At 41.2% G+C, this 22768-nt stretch overlaps 6 protein-coding genes across 9 annotated transcripts; 2 read left to right on the forward strand and 4 right to left on the reverse strand.

Annotated features, from left to right (window-relative positions):
- Positions 1 to 27: 27 nt before the first annotated feature.
- Positions 28 to 1671, reverse strand: LOC6573053 (E3 ubiquitin-protein ligase RNF220). Its single transcript, XM_001999112.4, has one exon. The coding sequence runs from the start codon at positions 1454 to 1456 to the stop codon at positions 248 to 250; it is 1209 nt and encodes a 402-aa protein (XP_001999148.1). The 5' UTR covers positions 1457 to 1671; the 3' UTR covers positions 28 to 247.
- An 88-nt stretch (positions 1672 to 1759) lies between these two features.
- On the forward strand, positions 1760 to 6421 carry LOC6573051 (transmembrane protein 47). 2 transcript variants are annotated; one of them, XM_015166724.3, is made up of 7 exons: positions 1897 to 1917; positions 4021 to 4261; positions 4351 to 4426; positions 4499 to 4685; positions 4752 to 4901; positions 4969 to 5031; positions 5090 to 6421. In XM_015166724.3, the coding sequence occupies exons 3-7, from the start codon at positions 4376 to 4378 to the stop codon at positions 5248 to 5250; spliced, it is 612 nt and encodes a 203-aa protein (XP_015022210.1). In that variant the 5' UTR covers positions 1897 to 1917; positions 4021 to 4261; positions 4351 to 4375; the 3' UTR covers positions 5251 to 6421. The 2 variants fall into 2 exon arrangements, with proteins under 2 accessions (XP_001999146.2, XP_015022210.1); XM_001999110.4 differs by lacking the exon at positions 4021 to 4261 and having other exon boundaries at positions 1760 to 2352.
- A 1062-nt stretch (positions 6422 to 7483) lies between these two features.
- On the reverse strand, positions 7484 to 9497 carry LOC26528615 (mitogen-activated protein kinase kinase kinase 7). Of its 2 annotated transcripts, XM_015166722.3 has the most exons (5): positions 9389 to 9497; positions 9030 to 9329; positions 8250 to 8426; positions 7860 to 7995; positions 7484 to 7805 (listed from the first exon to the last, which is right to left on the reverse strand). In XM_015166722.3, the coding sequence occupies exons 1-5, from the start codon at positions 9443 to 9445 to the stop codon at positions 7630 to 7632; spliced, it is 846 nt and encodes a 281-aa protein (XP_015022208.1). In that variant the 5' UTR covers positions 9446 to 9497; the 3' UTR covers positions 7484 to 7629. The 2 variants fall into 2 exon arrangements, with proteins under 2 accessions (XP_015022208.1, XP_032584144.1); XM_032728253.2 differs by lacking the exon at positions 9030 to 9329 and having other exon boundaries at positions 9389 to 9478.
- Positions 9498 to 11129: 1632 nt separating this feature from the next.
- Positions 11130 to 18430, reverse strand: LOC6573050 (endoribonuclease Dcr-1). The gene is made up of 6 exons (XM_001999109.4): positions 17514 to 18430; positions 15902 to 17448; positions 15534 to 15830; positions 13889 to 15470; positions 11697 to 13825; positions 11130 to 11624 (listed from the first exon to the last, which is right to left on the reverse strand). The coding sequence occupies exons 1-6, from the start codon at positions 18316 to 18318 to the stop codon at positions 11214 to 11216; spliced, it is 6771 nt and encodes a 2256-aa protein (XP_001999145.1). The 5' UTR covers positions 18319 to 18430; the 3' UTR covers positions 11130 to 11213.
- Positions 18431 to 18531: 101 nt separating this feature from the next.
- Positions 18532 to 20341, forward strand: LOC6573049. Of its 2 annotated transcripts, XM_001999108.4 has the most exons (4): positions 18532 to 19302; positions 19368 to 19985; positions 20039 to 20092; positions 20151 to 20341. In XM_001999108.4, the coding sequence occupies exons 1-4, from the start codon at positions 18619 to 18621 to the stop codon at positions 20229 to 20231; spliced, it is 1437 nt and encodes a 478-aa protein (XP_001999144.2). In that variant the 5' UTR covers positions 18532 to 18618; the 3' UTR covers positions 20232 to 20341. The 2 variants fall into 2 exon arrangements, with proteins under 2 accessions (XP_001999144.2, XP_043863440.1); XM_044007505.1 differs by lacking the exons at positions 20039 to 20092; positions 20151 to 20341 and having other exon boundaries at positions 19368 to 19721; positions 19799 to 19912.
- LOC6573048 (protein vreteno) lies at positions 20138 to 22740 on the reverse strand. Its single transcript, XM_001999107.4, has 5 exons — positions 22369 to 22740; positions 21878 to 22264; positions 20998 to 21817; positions 20758 to 20942; positions 20138 to 20697 (listed from the first exon to the last, which is right to left on the reverse strand). Exons 1-5 carry the CDS (start codon positions 22647 to 22649, stop codon positions 20346 to 20348), a joined length of 2025 nt encoding a protein of 674 aa, XP_001999143.1. The 5' UTR covers positions 22650 to 22740; the 3' UTR covers positions 20138 to 20345.
- Between the last annotated feature and the right edge of the window lie 28 nt (positions 22741 to 22768).

Here is a 22768-nt window from a genome sequence, read left to right on the forward strand (position 1 = left end):
GTTCAGCTGTCATTTTCAAGAGTTAAATAAAATAATAATTTTATTGTTTATTTTTATTATTTAATAGTTACATAATTCTTATTGTTATGTCACGTATGATAATCATAGCTGCGTTCAGTTATAATTTGTAATATAAATAATATGAATTTTTAACTTAAACTAATTTTAATAAGTCAGTAATAAGCTACTCTGCAAACATAAATCATAACAGTTCATTCTGGCCAGCCACTTACGGCCAGAATTCCATTTATAGATAAATGCGTCTTAAATCTTTTGGTGTAGTTATGGAATTGCATTGCGGACAAAGCTTACGGGCACCCAGCGTCTGCAGCCAGCACTGCTCACAGTGGACATGCCAGCAGGACACTGAGATGGCGGGATTCTTATAATCGTCAATGCAGATTAAGCATTTGAGTTTGCTCTGCGCCTGCTTCTCGTACATACGCAACCGCGCCTTTAAGGATTCGATAATCTGCGACGATGTGTTGTTACTGTTGCTGCTACGTGATGTGGATGCCGCTGCAGATACAGTCTGTTGTCCAGATGTAGATGGGGCCTGGCTAACCGCCTCATCATTCATCTCATCAGTCGCTTCGTGGGTATTGTTGCTCTTGGGCGTTTCATTGGATGATATTAGACGGCGCACATAACTAGTAACATCCGCCTCAGAGACACCGCCTTCCTCTGCATCGTCATTGTCCAGTGGTATGACGTCTGCTTCGCCGTATTGCGTCGGTCCATATATATGTGTGTCATCCTCATCCACATTCACATCGTCCTCATCATCGTTATTCGTCTGCTGGCCACCATTATATTTGATGGTCTGTCCAAGATTCAGCGCTGCATAGCCGCCCTGGACGAGCGTCGACACGCGAATGCGCTTCTGTCCCGCCCACTCGTATTCTTCGTACTCTTCACTGTCATCGTCATCATCGCTGGAATGCCGATCCCCGTTCCTTCCGCCAGCACGCAGGCACTGATTCACATGCTCCTGTATATCGGTCTGTGGGAAACTTTTGTTGCAGACGGGACAGCTGCAGGCGACTTCGGTAGCTTGACTTGGCCCAGCAGCATCCGCATCTGAAGCAGCTGTTGCTGGTGGTTGCACTGGTGGGGGTGGTGGTGGAGTAGGTCGCTTGCGTGTTCTTTGTCGCTGTCGGGCCTGCCGGTTGCGTTGCACACGCTGGAATACACTCCATGGCTTTCGCTGGCTGCCACCCTCAGCAGTGGCAGCAGAAGATTGTGTTTGCGATGTTGTGTTATTAGTGGTGGCAGCCAACGCTGCCGCTGTCTGTGCGGAGCGCAGCTGCATACTGTGTAATCGATCCATTTCAATTTGGCAATGATCGGCAACTTGACTGCGTTTAATTTTTGCATCGCAAGTAGGGCATATGACATCCTCTTCCCCATTGGCGAGATTAAAGTTTTCGGTGTTGGGCACAGTGTCAGTTGCCATGGCAAAAGACCTTTCTCTCTATTTTTTGCAAGCAAAATAACGACTGGCCACCGGGGCGTGAGACACTTAGCCAACGTACGTGCAGTTTATAGTTTGTATTTTACTTGGATTTCGTTTAAAAACTCAGATTTAATCTTAGTTTTTCAACCGAAGCAACTAAATAAAGTAGAACAACAAACGCGACGCCGATCTAGGGATGTAAGTATATTTTCGCTTATCGATCAAGTATCGAAGTGGTCGAAACTATCGCAAAGCATAGCTTAAGCAGCCTTGCCACCTAGGTAAAACCAATGAGCACCTAAAAAATAAATAACGCGTTTTACAAACATTTTAGTGATTGTCAACCCCTCTGCAAATAATTATTTTTATTATTTTGTTTGTGTTTAATGTAAAAAAGGAAATTCAAAATTTAATTAAAAATGTAAAATGCAATAGCTAAACGCTATACTAAAAATTAAATCGTAAGTTAGAGTTGCTACCACACCGATATACGCCATATTTTTGCAGCAGACAGCAGAGCACAGAAAGTAAAAATCAAAAGCTGGGAAAACAGAATAGAGAAAAAGCAGTGCGTTATTATTTTCCCATAACTGTGTCACATACAAGGCTCTCCAAAAACGGACTGTATTTTTGTGTGTGGGTGCGTTTTTGTGTGTATAGATCTTGTGTTACTTATTATTTAACAAAAACAAGATGTCGGAATTGTTAAAAACGCAACAGCAGCACGCGCAACAACAACAACAACAGCATCAGGGCAACATTGGCATCTATGGCAATAAAATGAATGTAATTCCAAATTATACGTTGAGCGGAATGAGCTCCTTTGATGCCGAATCGCTTCCTGATTACTCAGAGTTTGATTCCGAATCGGTTACTTTGGACTATTACAAGGAAAGGTATTTAGCAAACGACAACAACAACGACAGCGACAACAACAAGCAATATTTTTGTCCGCATTTTTGTTTTGATTCCGTTTCACCCTTCGTAAACTCGACGCAGTAGTTGTTGTTATTGTCGATTTTCTGTGCCCCAATTTTGTTTTCATTCGTGTTTTGTTTGTTTTGTCTTCTTTATTTGATATCATTTTGCTACTCATATCATATACTGTTGATCCTGTTGCCATGCCCAATGCTCTCACATATGCTTGTGTGTATATGCAAATATTTTGTGTTTCTCTCTTATTGTTAAGGCTAAAAATAGAGTAGACATCGTCTCTGCTGGCCCCCGTCTGTGTAATAAAATCATAAAATTGGCAAGTATTTTTCTTTGTCTAGTATAAAACAAGCAGCCCGCTCATACCTATCGCCTACACCACGCTCTCTATAGAATTTGTTAGATGAGAATATACAGTAAATACTGCCTTCCTTGAACAGTCGTTGAATAAAAACTTGGCTTTAGAAAACATCTTAAAAATCTCTTGATATTTGCTACTGAAGACATCGAATGCTCTAGTGAGCAGCTGTGGTTCCTTCTATAGATTTAACTGAGTAGTTGCGAAAGACATATAGTATATCATTCATCTACTAAACATTTTCTAAAAACATTTATAGCAAGAATTTTCATTTGCTCAAGCTTTCACTGTAGTCATATAGTATGTGGGCTTTCGTATTACTTTATGCATTATTAATGCAATATGCATCGAGATGTTTGCAGTTTTACGATTGATACCGGTGCTTCCTGGAGTTGCCTTGCCATCTGAGGACATTCGCTACATTGTTTTTGTTGATGTCATTGCATGCGCAATCCTATATAATAGCTTAGTCACATCTCGCATATTTTTAAATACCAACCGCTGAGCTAAAGTAAACTTACAAATATTTTTGGTTTCGCCGGCAATGGCCGACTAGAAGCTACCCTGAAGCCTATATCTATGTAAAGAATACATGTTATGGTATAGCTTCTTCATGTGAGATGTACTCAAAGAGCTTCATTTTAAAACAAATTTATATAAATGATTTAATCTCTGATTTAAAAGGAACCACATTGAATTAACGTTTCATAGGCTCCTTGTTGGAGATGGTCAGGTAAACCGACAAACGAAAAGGCCTATATAAACACGTTGATTGATCCTGTTAGAATATAAATACATATACATAATACAAACTTGTTGGCCCTTGCGAACACAACATATACCAATGATCTTGAATAACCGTTATCCACTCATTAGATAATTAATACAATATTTGCTATAAACTCAAATCTTGCTGACGAGTGTCGTTGGATGAAATGAACAAAACAAACTTATTGAAGCGTTATAAAAAGCAGCGTTTGCTTGCTCGTGGCCTATTCCAAGTGGATTTTTGTGCTTTAGTCAATTTGTGGTAGGCCCCTCCCACCCAGACGGGGGCTGGGCTCCGGCCTACTCAAATGCTTTTGTATGTTTGCATGCTGCTGCTCTATATTGTATTGTTTTCTCAGCTGACTTGTATGCGCTTGAATGTATGGTTTCGCTTTTTGTATTGTTCTTATTTAGTTTTAACTTGAACTATAAATTATCAGCTACTAATCGAAACTGTTACCAATTCTATTTTTCCTCCATGCAAAACGTTTTAATAAACAAACAGATGTTAAAAAGGAAAGCATTGTAGAATGAAAAGCATTTGAACAGTTCATAACAAACGCTGTGCGCTAAGAATTAATGAAAATACAAAAAACAATAAACATCAATTGAGACATTTAATTGTTATATATATACCAAGCCAGAGTTTACCATTATTCCCCTCTATAAACTAACCAGAAATATTAATAAATCGCTCCAAATCAGTATTTTACGTGGGCAAACATTTTGCCTGATTAGTTTTTAAGGTAAGTGAAACTCATCCTATCAATTTCTAATTGTTTTTTTATACATATTTTTAGCATTAAATGTATGTTCGTTTGTATTATTTATATAGTGTACTACGTCCTGAAGCGGACAAAATGGCGCCGACAACGACAATTGAAACCATAACAATCACAAGACCCCTCAAGGTGTGTAAATGTAAAAAATGATAATTCTACTTTTAAAGCATTTTTTTAAACAATCCAAATTGATCTTTTCAGGTGATTGCATTTATTTGCGGAGTCATAGTTGTGGTATTGATGATTATGGCCCTGGCATCCACAGATTGGCTAATGGCAGCCGGTTGGCGGCAGGGTCTCTTTGTGCATTGCATCGAGGATGATTCAGCTTCACCGCTGCCATTTAATATACAGGATCCACCAGGCTGCTATTGGACCCGTGATATTGGTAATGATATAAAATCAAGATCAAAAACATTCTTCTTGCTAAACACCAACCTTCGTATTTTTATAGGCTACATCAAGGCAACTGCAGCGCTATGCATTATCACATTGATAACGGACGTCATAGCCACAGTGTTGACTGGACTGGGCCTAAAGACACAGAATCATAATATTAAATACAAATTTTATCGAATAGCAGTGCTAGTAATGCTCGTCTCACGTACGTGTCATCTGTCGCTTACATAATTTTTAGTACTCACATTTTTCCCGATTGTCTTTTAATACAGTATTGGCCGTGCTCTCTGCTCTGATTGTCTATCCAGTGTGCTTTGCAGGCGAACTCACAATGGGTAAGCACTTGAATATAAACTTTAAATTTACCAACTTATAATTGGTTTGTTTATGCAGCGAATCGACGCGTTTGGGAGTTTGGCTGGGCCTATGGCGTGGGCTGGGGCGCTGCAATATTCTTGTTTGGAGCCGTGGTTCTGCTGCTCTGTGACAAAGAATCGGAGGAGATCTATTATAAGGAGAGAAAAATTGTACATGAAAACCAAATGCGCGCCTAGGCAAGGCCGCACGACCTGCCTGACGTCGTTCTTTAGACATATAAGCATCTAGAAACACATTCACTCACACATATACACACACTCACAGACGTATATAAATTTCAAATTTGACTCACGACTCAAAAACAAACGAACACACTCAATCAAAATAGTGATTTTTCGTCATAATGTTTAGTTAGACTTCTGATTACGTCCATCACCAACAAATTTTAAGCCAAAAGAGAGAACCATAACGACTTGACTTAATTCTTCCCATAGTACTGGGCATTAGTTAGATAAGACTTGTTTATATTTTATTTGTTTTTTTTTTTTTTTTCCATAAGTTTCCCCCTGTGGAAAGTTATTCTTCCAAAAAATACAATGGTATATAATCTTCAAATCGTGTCCAACCTACCTACCTATATAACAACACATATATTAAAATACATAATCGCAAATCTTATCAGCGAGCTCCACAAAATTATAATAGATTTTTAGTCTTGTCTTTGGCACCAATATGACGAAAGCGAAACCAAATTGTACTTTTATGAAACAATATATACAAATTTATATGAAGAAAAAATAAGAATATTACAAATTATCCAGATGCTTACATGTCGTATACCTAGAAGAATATCATAGAAATTCATAGTCGTTTACACATGTAATCCTACCAGAAATGTATGTATTGTAACCTTACCGTAGTCGATCCCTCTATACGACCGCTCCACACAAATGATGATACGACAAACACAAATAATATATACATATATGTGAATTATATTTTACAATATTTCTTTGAATTTCTTCAACAATTCAGATTATGCTGATTACGATTTGCAACAAATCTAGTTTGATTCATTTACAATGTGTTGTGTAAGTGCTACCCATATATACCCAATGTACTCGAATATAAAACGATATACATATGGTTTTTAGACCTTTATCTTTTGTATAATACTTAAACCGTCCCGTTTACCACTCGAATCACTTTGAATATTTTTAAGTTAATATCGTATATATGCAATAATTTGAACTCTATATTTGGCAGCTTTTGTAACCTCAGTTATATATAATTATTTTTACACTCTAATTTATTATTGTATATTCCTTGTATTGTGTTCTATGCTCTATTTACATATCATAACCAATTCAAAAGTAATAAACGCGTTTCTGTCAACTTCTGTTAATATTTGAACAACTTGATTAAATTTTGGTTTGTTAATCTAAGGCTTTTCGCTTGCTCAACGATGACTATTTATATGTCAATCTGTTCTTATATCATTCATCCAAATAACCACAGCATAACTTCTCATGTCCTTAAGTTGCATTTCATTTTCGTTCTTCAAAGACGATAAATTGACAACACGCAATCAACACAGAAACAATTAGACCGAGTTTTAGGTAAACGTTTATAACAACAATACAAAGATAACTACACATGCATTAACATTCATTATATAAAGAAGACATTGAACAAATCGTAGGCAGGAACGTGCGGTGAAAAAGTGAAGCGAAAAATATAGAGAAACAAGAACAATTATTAACGAGTATGAAATTAACAATTATACCAAACAATTTTAATTAACTAAACTATATTTAAGTAAGGTTAAAGTATGCAACTATTATTAAAAAAAAAAAAAAAAAAAAAGAAACAAAGCAAAACAAAGAAAATACAAATTTAACATATGTAACTAACGAAACAATTATATAACTTAGTATACTCAAATGTGAACATTTATGAAACGTTACAATTTTTTATTGAAAAAGAGACGCAAACGATTAGCTGTAACAAAATAACACGAAACGTACATACATAAAAAACAAAAGTTAAACGTTTTCGTTCCTCCATAAATCAGAAAGGAACAGAAAAGACAACTTGAAATAATATATATGTTTTAACCATTAGAAGTTTTATGAATCGGAAACGGAAAACTTATCAAATTAATTGCTAGTGATCGATCGTATATTCAATAATTAACTCTATTAGTCACATATTTATATGACATTTATATAAATTATATATTTGTCAATATTCACAGTTAAATTAACCATATATTGGATACAGCGAAGGTGTCTGATCACCCATCCATCAGTGCGATTTTGTTTTGTTTAATTGTAAATATTTTGGCCAGAGATTTCCGTTCCCATCCACAAATGTAAATGCTCTAATGTAATCGATATTGATTTTAAATTTCCTTCTCAATCACTTACGTTATGCATATTGAGATGTTTATAAAAACTACAAATTAAGTTCGCATTCCATAATCAAAATTTATTCAAATATGTATGTAACAGCAAAATACAGAATTTATAGGAAATTCACAAATATTGTATTCAATGAAATCTATAAGATTTGGAAATATGGACATCTGAAATGGATTATTCTTAGATGCCCCATTAAATGCTTAGATCTGCGGCAATAATATTATTTTGTTCAAAGTACTTTGAAAAGAAATCAACGAAAAGGTTTATCTTGGGACGTTTCAAAGGATCCGCTTCCCAGCTATCGACTATCAATTTTTTCAATTCTTCAGGATAAACCATTTTGATGTCCTCCAAATTTGGACGCATTCCTATAAAGTAATATCATGTTTAGTAATTCCAGTTGACACCAAGTCGTACCGTACCGTTTTCACATTCGCGCATTATATGTAAAGATTGATCAACGTTTTCGTAGACCTGTTTGCGCGACATCATTTCCCATAAGATAATGCTACAGGTGTACACCTCCGATGGCTGTGAACGTTTCACTCCTTTGAAAGTCTGTAAATGAAATAACGCACATAAATATAAGCAACTGACAGTGGGCTAACTCCTCCACACGTCTAAGATCCCAGAACAGCGGAACTTATAGTCAAGTTGATCAGTTCACTTATAATGCGTTCACGATAATGCATTGTACTATATGTATGTATATGTCTATCTGGGCGAGAGTCTATAACACATACATATATACTGCACTAGATGCTCGAAATTAATACACTCGCTTGCACTTTGCATATAGATCAGATACTAGCCTCTGGTGCCATATATGGCACGTTGGTACGTTGATTTGTGTTTGTGGTTGCCTCAGCGCGCACAGATCCGAAGTCAGAGATTTTCAAGACGCGACGGTTATCCATTAGCAACATATTTGACGGCTTCAAATCGCCATGCAGCAATGACGGTTTTCTCGAATGAAGATAAGCAACGGCCTGGTAAAATAAAAGAATTTAGGCATAGAACTTTTACTACAAACGGAAATAGGAAATAGCTCTGATAAGATATTTCAATCGTTCTACGATTTTTTTTTATGCATTTATGCACATCACACAGACAACATACGCGTTCTGCTAACTGCGTCAGCGGTTGGGCTTACATACATACATATGTTAACTTATTTATTGAAATCCCTACCTCACAGTAATCAAATCGTGCTTAAACATTATACTCTGATTTCCCATTTTCAATGGGATGAGGGTATAAAAACGAAATCAAATTATCGATACAACATAAATGGTAAGTAGGTTAACACGAATATATACATACATATGTAAAATTTGAAGTCTTTTGCTTTTGTACATTACGAGATCTTTGCATTCATACGGACGGACGGGCGGACAGAGAGGCATGACGAGATCAACTCAGCTTGTCAATCTTATCAATAATATATATAATTTCAGCTACGTATGGACTGCCATGACTGCTTCTGCCTGTAATATACATTTTCACAAAACCATTATACCTGATTTCCCGTTTCCCATGGATCTAGGGTATACAATAAGTCTATATGTATAAATATATGTATATCAATATACCGAAAAATACTGGAGTGCCCAATTGACAACATGATTAAATGTATACTCAATCAACGGTGTGTTATGCAAGAAATCTTTCAGAGATCCGCCGTCAGCATACTCCATAATTGAATACACGCTACTTCCATTGCTTGAATCACCAATCAAGGTGAGGATGTTTGGATGCCTCACGTCTCGCAAATTTCTCAGCGCTGTTTCAACATTTCTATTGTCAGCGTACTGTATGAATTGTTTAAGTGCTACGGTTTTATTATCGTACTGTCCTTTAAAGACGATTCCATAGGTTCCGGTTGCAATTTCCTATAACGCACAATTTCTATTATTTGGTCAAACTATCGACGTTACTTATAAGCACTTACTTTAGAATTAGTTATTTTTGTAAAGTCAATTGAATTTATATAGTTATTAGCATCCATCTTCCGTTTCAGACGCGAGCTTACCGTATACTAACCAAATTTCATTTCTGTGAAAATAATTGTTGATTTCCTGTATAAATGGAATTTGTGGGTATATAATTTTTATGTGAATGAATGTATTCTTGATCGGCACATCGAGTTGATTTGTCTTTCTGTCCTTTCGCCTGTCGTCTATCTTTTTGTCCCCATCAATTGGTTCATAAGTCACACATCTCGTTTATTTTTTTTTTTTTTTTTTTTTAAGATCAACTTGAAAGCCATTAAAGCAAAAGTCGGCAATTTAATTGCACTTATAAGAATTTATAACCTGAAAAAAATATACACATTTCTTTGTAATTCAAAATTTCATTAGAATAGTTCTATAACAAATTATAATATGCATATATAATATACATTGTATTGTAACTCTGTTTTCTGCATGGTTGCAAAGAAACCCCCAGATTGATTGAGATAGTTACCTGTGAAGCCACAGGGCATCTGCTAGTCGGGCACTTTCGATTCGGACAATAAAATTGATAAGGATAATATTGACTATATACTTAATTACTCATGTTTATATATAAAGAATGAATAACACTTTATAAACAAGTAAGAAAGCTGTTGTCGAGACTGCCCAACTACGAGATCACATGAACACTTCGAGCAACTGCACATTCGCACATGCACACACACGCATATACACGCATTGCCTGCAGTGGTGGTTTACTATAAGAACTTTTCGTGTGGATGATTCAGATTATGAATATAACATAGGTATGCATGTATTCGCCAAAGCATAAGTCTCTAGTATTTGAAATACGCCTTTTACAAATACGATGATGTGGGAGTAAATACAGGGGCGGTTGGTAAATTTTGACAATAATCGAAATTATATAAATTTGGCAACTTTAGCTTTAAAGATGTACCAAAACTCGATTTGCGCGTGGTATTCACGGACCTAGGGAAATAGGAAAAATTTTAGGTCTCTAGCTTTTATATCTTCTGAGATCGACGCGTTCAAACATACGGACAGACGGGCAGGGCTAAATCGACTCAGCTCGTCGCCCTGATCAAGAGTATATATACTTTATGGGGTCTGCCACGGCTTTTTCTGCCTGTTACATACATTTCAGCAAACCCATTATACCCTGATTTGCCATTTTCAATGGGTTCAGGGTATAACAATAAAAATTAGCAATAAATATGCTAGTATAGGTATAAAGAAATAGGAAGATTAACTTGTTAGCTATTGTTCAATTCAAAGTAAATAAATAGCAAAAGAGAACAAAGTTGTATGATTGCCGAACCGATAACTCAAACTAAATAATTAATGTAGAATATAGAATTCAACGAAGAGTGTTCCCAGCTCAGCTCGCCGTCGTCCTGATCAAGAATATATTTATACTGTAAGGGGTGAGCAACGTGTGGATTGCCACGCTGCCTCCTGCCTTTTACATATATTATCCATATATATATTATATACCGATTTTTAATTTTCTATGGGTTCAGGGTATAACAAAATTAATATTTGTTGACATAATTTATACATACTATATAGTATATACACATAGAGAGAACGTATTAAAACATTAAGTTTTTATTGCATAGAAACGGCATCATGTTGAGACGACTATATCGTCTGTCGATACTTGAGGGTTGGTCATGTTGCCTACATTAGTTATTATTTAAATTTAATTTATTAAAATATTGTTATTGGAGCATTTATTTAGTATATATCTACATGTGGACACCTACAACTACATTGTATTCACAGCACAGCGCCACATCTTTAGTCTTTCTTGGCTATCAAGCCCTGCTTTTTCAGCTGTCGGAGTGCACATTTGGCAGCCGTACATTTGGCTATACGGTAGTTGCGTCCGATGCCGCGGAACGTGCCCTTGCAAAAGACATCAACAGTGACGCGAACGCGACGTCCGTCCGCCAGTTTCTCTGGCTTGCCAAATTTGGCCGTTTCCGGCTCCAGCTCGAGCAGCTCTCGTATGGGTGACTTTGGCACAGAATTGCTAAACTGCTCTATCTCGGGCTTCATCATATTGCTGAATACCTGCCACACCACATCCAGGGACATATTTGAGTCGAGAAATATGGCACCGGCGATTGATTCGAATACATCGCCCAATGCCTTAGGTACCTCGACGTCCTCGGCATCATCGCACTCCTCCTCAGACAGCAGATAATACTAATAATAATAAAGATGATGTAAAGATGTGATGTCATTAGCATGTCTAATTGATTTCACATTGAAACTCACCTCTTCGCTTATGCAGTGACCGTTCTCCTGCTGAATGCGAACAAAACGATCGATGACGTCGTTAAGTCCGGGTGATAAATGGCGAAAATACTTGTGGAAGCCATGCCGCACAGCCAATGAGGCAAATATTGTGTTATTCACTAAAGCCGAACGTAGATCAGTCAAAGCGCCTGGAGAATGTTGGCGTGGATCTTCATACAAATGTCGTGTTATCAAGTAGTCGAGGACGGCATCGCCCAGAAATTCGAGACGCTGATAACAATCTGTCAGACGATTGGGTGTGTAGCTGGCATGCGTCATGGCCTGCAGTAAGTAGGAACGATCCCTAAATGTATAACCCAGGCTGGCCTCAAATTCCTCAAATCCACTAAGCAGCTCCTCCAGCTCTCTATGGGCATTGGGTGCAAAGTGCAGAAGCGGACTGCGCGGCGTCGGCCAGTCCCCATATACGGTAACCATGTTGTTGGCATCTGGCTTCGTGCTACCCGGCTTCCGTTGTTCAATGTCTGCAGCAGCCGGCTCCAGTTGGTAGGGCAGCACACGGATTCCCAGCCAGGCCATAAAGAGCAATGCGCCGCGCGGACCACACTCGATGAGATAAGCACCAATCAACGCCTCTACACAATCCGCTATAGATTTGTCCGGTATGCTATGCTGCGAGACTAGATTATATGGAATGAAGCAACTGAAATCGTTCGTCTCGTTGGAGTCGTCTAAATCCGCATGTTGTTGTGTTGCTATGGGCTGATCTACATTGGCGCCCAAGCCCAATGCTTCAGCCTTTTCACGGACCAACTCACAGATTTGCACGCTGCTCAAATTCTTGATATCCAGCAGGTCGGCCAGCTTCCAGTGGTGTGTTGGAATTTTAGCCTCAATCAACGCCTTTTCCAGTTCTTTGGGTACATAATAACAGGGCGGCAACCAATTATCGTGCGGCTCGAACTTGGTGGCTATCATATATTCGCCTAGTCGCTTCCGCCGCCCCAATCGATACAGATTGAGATTGGCCACTTGCTTGGAGCGCAGATGGCTTAACTTACCCTCGTGCACATTCTCATAGGTGATATACAGATATGTTGTAATTGCATACTTGAGGAACGAATCTCCAATTGTCTCCAGACGCTCCAAATTAATGCCATCGTTGGCATTTGACATTGTCAGTGCCTGCAAAATGATGCTGGGGCTGGGTCCGGGATGGCCTACCAGCTCCGGCTGCTGATCAAAACTGAAGCCGGCATCAGGCCTGTCTGTTAATAGCCTTTCCGTTGGATTCGCATCACATTCATTATTCGTTGCCGATTCCGATTGATACTCAAGTCTGATCTGTTTATTGTCCAAGCTCAGTCGGTGGTGATCATTGTAGTTATCAAAGCTATCGCCACACCCCAATATGGTGTAGGTTTCAGGCTCATGCTGCTGCAGCCAAATTGCATTTAACTCAACCAGATCAGAAAGCTCCAGCGACTCGTGGCTTTCGAGCTTAGCTAAAATTTCATCTTCTGGCACGTATGGTAGCAGTTGCTTAAGCAGCTCCAGTTGCACCGCAGCCCCATCTTTGTCGACTTTCCCTAGGTTGTCTTCTGTTCGCTTGAGGGCCAGCTCCTCGTCTTGTGACACCAGCATACCGCAGGACTCAATCTCTGATTTGAAGCGAACAATGGACTGCTCGTAGTTAACACTGTTTCTGCGCTCCGCCTGCTCGAAGTTGTAGCCTATGAGCAAATTCTTTGTTTCTTGATATTGGCGCTCGTTGGCATTGGTGGCTTGAATAATGGACATCTGTTTCTGGCGCTTTTCCAGTTCTTGAGCTGTTTCGATGGCCTCCGCCTCGTTCTTCGATGTGAACTCAATGCGGCCGGCGGCGATGCCATCCGAATCATCGTCATCCGAGCTGTAGTTGTGAACCGGCCCCACATGATCGTCATCGTCACTGCTGGAGCTAAGCGAATTGTCCGATTCGTAGTAGGCGTACTTGGGTTTTCCCTCTACTTTTGCAGTCTTGCCCGCACCACTACCGCCTCGCGGCTTGGCGGTTCGCTGCTGGACAGAGGCAGCTGACTGCTTAAAGCTATTGGTATTGCTCACATCCCAGAACGTCGGCGAACCGTATCGCGTTTGTTGATCGCCTATAAGGGAAATGGAATGAGATTTGATAATTGTTTGCTAACGATTGAGTAGCCTATACTTACAGAACTTAACATTAGCGGGAAGCACTGGCAAAAAGTCTTCATCCTCCTCATCATCATCGCCCTCTGAATAGCTGGCTATGTCATCGGCCATGTCATTCGACCAGGTGCCAATCTCTATAAACTCTTCCGTACTGCTTAACTGTTCTTCTCCTTCAATTACCAGCTCGTTGGCAGTCTTCTCTACTTTATCCATGTTTGGCTCAGCTACTGTCTCGACAGCTAACTCTTCCACGGTTTCATTGATTGCCTCTTTGCTATCGGATTTCTGCTTAGATTCGCGGGATTTCTTCAGTACTTCCGAGAGGCTCCAGCCAAAGTCTAGCATGGGCCACTCGAACTCCTCATCATCGATTTGTTGCCGGCCGAGGCCAAGATCCGCAGAGACCTGTTTTCGAATATCGTCAGCCAACAGCAGCCCATTGATGCGGTACAGGATGCAGGGCAGGCAAACTGCAGTGCGCCATAGAGACGCCGGAAACGGATGCACTGTACAGAGTTCCGGAACTAGTATCTGCTTTTGTTCAAGATTTTCTCGCTTTGCCCGCTTCGTTTCCTCGGAACTGGTGGGTAGTGCCACGCCTTTTCGATTCACATAACGCGGAGTTAGAAAATTTAACCGCGCACTCGTGTGATCCACATCGAGCAGAGGCTGCGCTGCATTCTGTATGGTGAGCCCATATTTAACCAGATAGTAATGCTTAAAGGTGCGATAATGGTCGCCCGGAAAGCAGCTCAGTGGCGACAAATGTGGACAGATTTCGGCTACATAGAAGTACTGTGGCTGATCTTGGTTCCGGTACCAGGGCATAACGACAGCGTCCTGAAAACGTTGCGCATCGAATGATTGTTTTTGGCGTTCCTCATCTGGCACTGGCTGTGGCATCATGTTCCCAGTGGCTTGAATGAGCTCCAGAAATTGCCAGTCGATAATCCGACTGTCCGCCGTCGACCTTATCGTGGGTACAATGAACACGCAGTTTTCCGTGGAGTCTGGATCGAAGAGCATGAGGAACTTTTGCAGACGCAGCACATTTGTGAACGTATAGTTGAGGAAGACATTGATGCAACTAATCTGCTCCTCAGTTAGGACAACACGATCACGTGCCAGCTCCAGCGATACCTTTACCTCACCAGACCGCGTAAATATCGAGAAGGCGCTCAGCTTTGGTATGCGTTTTAGCGTCAATATGCCGAAGCCTTGTTGTGCCTCCTCCGGCGGATAGATTTTGCGACCGCGGGTGTTCTGCTCCTCAGGTATAGGACACTGTAGTGTTAGCTGAATGAAATACAGATAGCAAGGAGCGCCAGCCACAGGACGGCAGTCACAAAACTCCGATGCAATACGCTTATAGTAATATTGCCGTCGTTTTGTGGTGCCCGGCCGTGGCTCGTCATTTTGTTGCACTATCTGCTCATCCTCTGGCTCCAAATCGAAGCACTCCCAGTCTGGCTCCAGTGCCCGAAAGCCCTCTTTACCAATGGGCTGCAGCTGATCGTCCAGTTCACCTATCTTATGCAGCTCCACACAGGCCTGCAATGCGGCCAATCGCCGTGCAAGTGTCTGAGTGGGCATCGGCAGACCCTTTAATGAGAAAATAAATCGTTTTGAAATACTCAAATTGCATCATATATTCAAAAATCTTACAATAATATCGTGCTTTAGTGGTGAATTAATGGGCAGGCGCAACGTGTACTGGTATAGCGTGACACCATCACGAACAACGCTCGCACAACGCCACAGAGCTGTTAGCTTGGTGAATGTATCACTGGGCAGCCTCGCGCAATATTTGTTGACCAGGGCTATGGCAGTACTTAAGTCAACTGAGGCGCCGGTCGACAGATGCGGCTTGGGCTTATAGGCGGCAAGGCAGCTAGTGAATCGCTCCGCTTGTATCTGCTCCAGCTCAGCGGGTTCCGTATTGGCACATTTCGATAACAGCATCTGAAATAAGTAACCAAGTATTAAAAAAATACATACATATCAAGCTTGCTGACTTTATTAATAACAATTACCTGTTCGATCTCGCGATATTGTGCCATTCGATGCACCAGCACCTGCGTTGTACTTGTCAGATTGTCTGCTATTGCCGGAACATTTACCACAGTGGCTGAGTCGATATATGGCATCGAGTGGAGTTCGCATTCGAAGCGTTGCTTGGGTCTACGCTCCGCGCTTCTGTCACTAGGTGTGGTATTCGATAAGCTAATGGCATCATCACTGGAATTGCCGGCATCTAGCACAGCGGGCGCCTCGTCCTGGATCTCCTGCAGTTTTATGTCACACACGGTGGGCGGTTGGTTGCTAAACACCTCTGGATTGAGTATTTTGACCGTTCCACGAGCAGTTCCAAAAGTATATGGATCGGAAGCAAGCGAATTGGGCAGTGCAGAGTCGTCTGAGTCGCTGTCGAGCTCCTGGTCAGCATTCGCAGTATCATCGCTGGACGTTGCACAGATAAATCGATGGCTCTGCTCATTGAGCTGCACTGCAGCTTCGGTTGCTGCTTCGGACGGATCATACGTGGGTGCCACGAGCATTATATGGTAAGCGGGTGCTGCTCGCGCGCGTCCCTTGCATTGCACATAGCTGCGATAAGTGGTGGGTGGATCCCAGCGAATTACCAGATTGCACTTGGGCACATCAATACCCTCCTCTAGCACCGAGGTGCCAATTAGCACATTACAATCGTGCATGCGAAACCGTTTGAGCACATCCTCCTGCCGCCTATGCTCCAATTCAGCTTCTTTTGGCTCTGTTGCCGGATCAGCCACGCGATCCGTGGTATACTGGCAGCGCAGGAACTTGAGATCAGGATCGCGTCGACTCAACTCCGCCAACAGTTCGAATAGAACGCGAGCCGTGTGATTTTGATTACAATAGATAAGTGCACAAAGGGTCTCGCCCGCGTCATTGTGGTGTCGATTGTGCCGCCTTGTGTGCACCCGTCTCCTTGTGTGCTGCTGTCCATTGGATTTTGATTTCGTTGTGGTGGTCGTTGGTTGCGTTGCTGGAGCAGCTTCTTCGGTGTTGGCCTTGGCTTGCGCCGCTACCTTTGCTCCCTTTTCTGATGATTGTACGAGTTGCTGCAGATTGTTAACGATACTACTTGTTTCCACATTCTTCTCATCCAGCTGTTCAACCACGTGACACTTGGCTTTGAGTGCCTGCGACAATTTATTGAAATCCGTCTGCTCCACCTGATGGCGCATTTTGCGCAATCCCTCAGTCTGATTGTGCGCATCAGCTGGTTTGAAACAACGTAGCACTCTCAATAGCCGCCGCACCTTGGGACTGGAGTACCGGTCAATGGTGCCCAGAGGATCCCCGACCATTTGCTTCTGGTATGTTTGTTCGCATAGGGCATTTATTTCGATCAGCGCTGTGTTCACCAGGCAGAAAAGCAAATAGTGTCGTTCGTGTGGAGTCTTGACTTTCAGCTTCTCGTTGCGTTGGTAGAAATGAAGTGCGGCGCGTTGCGTACACCAAGGTCCCATCTCATGGAGTACAGAAAGTAAGGCGTCTAGCACATTTAGGGGATCCTGCTTGGGATCGGGAATATCTGTGAATTGAATTTGTTAATGGAATAAGAGAAAGTAGCTTGAAGGTGTATCTCTGAGCAAATACCCTTTAGATCCTCCATGAATTGATCGGTGCCATAAATCTCAAAGGGATCATAGCGATGATCACTTAGGAACGACTTATGCGTGGTCAGGATATCGACTATCACACGAGACAAGTGGTCCATTTCTAAGGGCGCACATTGCACAATATACTCATGGGGCTTGGCACAATATCGCAGCACGGTGACGATGTCACTGGCTGTTTCGATGCGACACAGCATCTGCTGCTCTAGTGTGTCCAGCATGGCGTGCAGTTCCTCCAGCTCACAGTTTGCACTATGCAAGGGACCCGCTAGTCCCAATATTCGGGGACGATCGGCAGACTTTGCTGGCAGAATAAATTCCTCGAAAATGGGCAAAATACTGCGATAGACGGCGCTGTCGTGACAATCCTCAAGCACAATCAGTTGAACACTACTTAGCAGCAGATTTCCAGCTTTCAGCAGGGACAGAAAGGAAGTTGGCTTGTGTATACTGACATGGTAGTCGGTCCAGCAATGATCTGCTGAAATTCCCTGATCGCGCTGTTCCTGCCACACTTTGAGATCGGTGAGATGTGTGAGCATCGTGTAGATGGACGTGTTCTCAGCATCAATCTGATTTGTCAGGTACACGCTCACTTTACCGTTCCGGAGTCCTTTTCTGGAGAGCTCTTGCAGTAACTTGAGTGCTATAAACTCCTTGGAGCTTCTATGACCCAAACAGATAATGGTGTTACGCTCAAATGCAGTCGCAAGCAGCTCCACTTGAAAGTCTCGCGGGGTGAACACTGTGGTATGCAGGTTGTTGTCGCACCAATGGAACGCCATAATGTCATTTGTGTCCAACACTCCCGAGTCTACTGCAGTTCCACTGCAATTGGAATTGGTGGGTAATCCACAATGTGGAAACGCCGGTTCGGATGCTTTTTTGCATCATCGATAAGTCGATTTGTCTCACGCTCAACTCGATAAATATTCACGATATATCGGCTAGAATTTACAAGAGCAGACCGAATGTTAGTTAACAGCTCTCTTTTCGATATTGCTTTGCTTACATTTCATCACATTGTAAGGGGAGTAGAGCTAAGCGGCAGTTCGAAATAGTTTGATTTTCTTTTTAGATTTCGAATGCGACGTTCAAAGGCGCCATCAATACGCAGAGCAGCCAAAATGGGTGTCTCTATTGCTGAGCTGGATCCTGCCCAAAGTGTTGCCACTCCCCTGGAAATGGAATGGGGCACATCTGGTGCTTATAAAGGATTTAGGCCACATAAGTACAATGAAGGAGAGAATCCTCTGAAAGACAAGCGCATTTTTCTCGTGCTCTGGCGTAAGCAGTCAAATAAAAAACATAAAACATGGACAGGCAATGGAACTCTCGAATTGACTACAACCAAAGCAACCTTGAAGGATGAAACAGGCAAAGTAATAGACGTTTTGACGTTCTTTAACCGGGACAAAATTCGAGAAGGTGCCCTGCTCGAAATCGGCAATAGAGACATTGAGATTCAAGAGGAGCTCAGGACTGCCGATGAATGTATATCACAGCGTAGAGAGGAAATTGAAAACTGGTATCGACAGCAAGAGGAATCTATTGGCATGGTGTCCGCCCATAATGAACCCGCCCGCAAACTCCCAAGGCTGCCAAACATTCTGAGAAAGCAGAAACAATCGTCAGAATTAAAATGCGATGTCGTCACTGCAGCTGCTCCTCCCGTTAAGCTAGACGAATATATTTGCATGCTGGCACCAGCCGAACTTCAATGCCAATCAATGCAGTTGCTCGCCGAATACTGCGAGCATTTGGAAAAGGTAATGCATATATAAGCTTGTATACAATATTTTAGACATATATTTATGAAGGTTATATATTTTAGCACCAATTGTGCAGAAGAGAAGACATTTATGAAATTGCTCAGCTCATATGTGATCATCCCGTGCTACTAAAGCATTTGGAAGAGCAACAGGTTGTGTCGCAAGCATTGCTGCCCCACTTGCCGCCCTGGCAGGAGATGGGGCTTTACGACTCTGCCAAATTTGAGTTTGTTCATTTAATGTTGGACGATTTGGTTGTAGCGCATGGCCAGAACTGTGCCATCGTTGCAAGTGATCAAAGCTGCTTGGACATTATTAAGGGTTACTGCCAATGCTGGAATATAGCATACGTCGAAGACTCCTGTCAAGCGGGCAGCTTCAATGGAACCATTTCGCAGGATGCCAAAGAGCCAAAGGTGGCTCTTTTCATCGCTGGGCATCTATCCCACGAGCATTTAAATAATTGCAAATATGTAATACTCTATAATTTTAGTGTTCGGTCAGAAATTAGCCAATTGCTAGCGGCAGACACACGAGTCTATACGCTAATCACAGCTGGATGTTGGGAGGAGTGGCAGTTCCAACAATACTTGGGACTATTCAATGGCAGCGAACAATTAATGGATATACTCCAGCAGCGTGTGAGTCCAACTCACCAGTTACAGGGAATTAGTCAAAATGTAGGTTATCATTGAAAGTCTGGTGAACTTAAATGAAAACTTTGATATTACAGGTATTAGTGGATTGGCAGCAATGGCAGCCTCCATTTAACGAGGCTTTTTTACAGGTAAGCAATGCTCTAAATATCGATATGCATAACATTTGATACAAATTTAATTTTTCAGGATATATTTTTAAGCGTTGAGATACCAAGCTTAAGCTACGTCTACAGCAAACAGCATGAAGAATATTTGTCTCATTTTTGAACATAATTCAATTAATATTCATTTACAGTTATTACAAAAATGCTTATAACGTTATTATAAATTTTCAATATGGCATACATACGTGTATATAAAGATTTTCGTTGTCTTAACTTATTAGTTTTCCATTGTAAGTTTTTGCACAACGTCTAAGCGCAGTGAGTAGTTGTTATCCAGTTCATTGTAAATAACCTCATCGCAGTTGATAATGGCTCCAAGTGCCAAATGCTTTTCGAGATGGGCCAATTGCTCCGCGGTTATATCGTCGGGCATGTCCAGCAGTTCATACTCAGTAGTTAAGATAGGAAATGTGAATTGTGGTGGATATGGACGTATGTCATCCACATTAACTGCCGCAATGTTTCCATAGTCTATGAACAGGATGCTTGGATAACCATCACCCACTAGTTCCATGCAGACGCCTCGGCACCATTTGCCCTGATATTTGGCAATACACAGTTCATTTTTACTAAAAATAAAATTAACCTTAGTTATTCAGATGAGGCTTGGGGATTCCTACTAGACTTACGGCGCAGCAAAAGATTTACATTTGGCTATGGATTCGCCATAGTACTGAAAATTGCGCTGCATGGAAGTTATTTCGTATGCATAATCCAGAATTGTGCAGTGAATGACGCCAAATTTGATAAATGTGTTGTCCATGACAACCAATTCGATATTCTTGCCTGTTGGCAAATGGACATGCTGCAGATACTGGAATTAAAGAATAGATTGAGTCAACTGTTGATATCTGGTTTATCCGCCTTACATCTTCTTTATAGCCGATTTCTGAGATCGATGGCTCCACTGGATTCACAATTGTGTTAATCAAACGATTTAGGCTGCGATTCAGTTCACTCTCAATAAGAATGACGCGTTGCATTCCCTTGTCAAAGTCAAAATCACGCTTCGAGTACTTCAGCACAAACGTATATGTGTGGTCTAGTTCATATAGCATGCTGCGCAGATTTGGCGACATGAACCGTCTGGGCACGGCGCGCAACAGGACAGGCAGAGCATAGCGCGGCAAGCCGGCCAAATAGGGACTACACTCGTACAGAGTGTCCAGAGTTATGATCTCCACATTGCCATAATCCACGCACACCACATATATGGCCTGCGGATTGTCGACATTCAAGACCATAGCCCGCACAATTTGAACGCTAGATTTGTAGATGACTATTTCGCCGCAGTGGGGCATCTGCATCAGTTTGGCTGAATGTTTACCATGCAACATCACATCTGACAGAACTTTATAGTAGGCAATCTCATCCCCAATTTCAGCTGAGCGCACATATACAACATTGCTCTGCTCGAATGCAGAGATTTTCACGTTAGAGCCGGACGGCGGCAGCTGTATCTTTGAAAATTCTGAAATAATGGCATCGTCAATCTCGGGTAGACTGCCCTTGCCACAGCTTTCCTTGTGCACATCGGCCAGGACATCAAAACAGATGGTATTGCAAAAAGGCATCTGGCAGAATTTGCAACTAATGTCCGTGTAGCATTTGCATGAAAAACATTTCTTGGCCAGCTTCTCCAGTTGTGATTCAACTTGGGCTGGCTTAGCCTCAAGCTGGATTTTCGGCCTATAAGGACAAGTAAATATATTTATAGATAAGCAGTTATACTATATACATTATACCTACGTAATAATTGAACGACCGGATCGAAAGTGGAGAACAGCTTGATCCTTCTCAATGTTCTGTTCCAAGACATAGGCTCCATGTCGCTCCAGCATAAACTCATATTTTACACTCAAATAGCGATAGTTCCCATCGTTGTCGGCCAGCTGAGAGCCTTTTCTAGTATAGTCAGATCTAATGACTATGGGTGGCTTCGTGAATTCTGGATGTTTATGCTTGTTCGCCGATATCATAATCGTGCGAGACTCCAAGTTAACGGAATTCGGTTCATTAGTGGGAGGCGGCAGCTGTAATGCTGAGTTAAATGATATACTTTTTTGTGCGCGGCCCTCAACACAATGCACTATATTCGGAAACTGACGAAACTTTGTCCATGCCGCCTCAAGAGACCTAAATATTGAGATAAGAAATAATTTACTTGTAAAATATTTTATTTCGCTTATTTTTTTTTTTTTTTAACATTTTTTTTTTTTTTTTTTTTTTTTTTAACATACCCGATGTTATGGAAATAAACAAGAAATTCGCGTGATCCTGAACGAAATTCTATTTCATAGATAATATCGCCAAAATAATTTGCCAACAAATTCTCCGTTATAAATGGATTTTTCTTTTTGATAATCAAATATGGATACTGCTTTTGTTTAGAGATCCGATCTAGTTTACCATTGTCTTTAGCTGGCGCTACGTTAACCCTTTCATATTTGTTTGAAGTCTCGTCAAAATAGTGCTGAGCTATGGGATTCCAATCTGACCAAACGTCTTCAGTGTCACTCATTATTTACGATTTCAATGAACACAAAATACGCAGTAAGAAATCTCGTGCGCGCAATGGCAATTGAAAATCCACACTGACTTAAAATATCGATACCAGCTACATTTAACAGAATAGCAAAT

This window comes from Drosophila mojavensis, unplaced genomic scaffold (assembly GCF_018153725.1).
Source record: "Drosophila mojavensis isolate 15081-1352.22 unplaced genomic scaffold, ASM1815372v1 contig_16, whole genome shotgun sequence".
NCBI lineage: Eukaryota > Metazoa > Arthropoda > Insecta > Diptera > Drosophilidae > Drosophila > Drosophila mojavensis.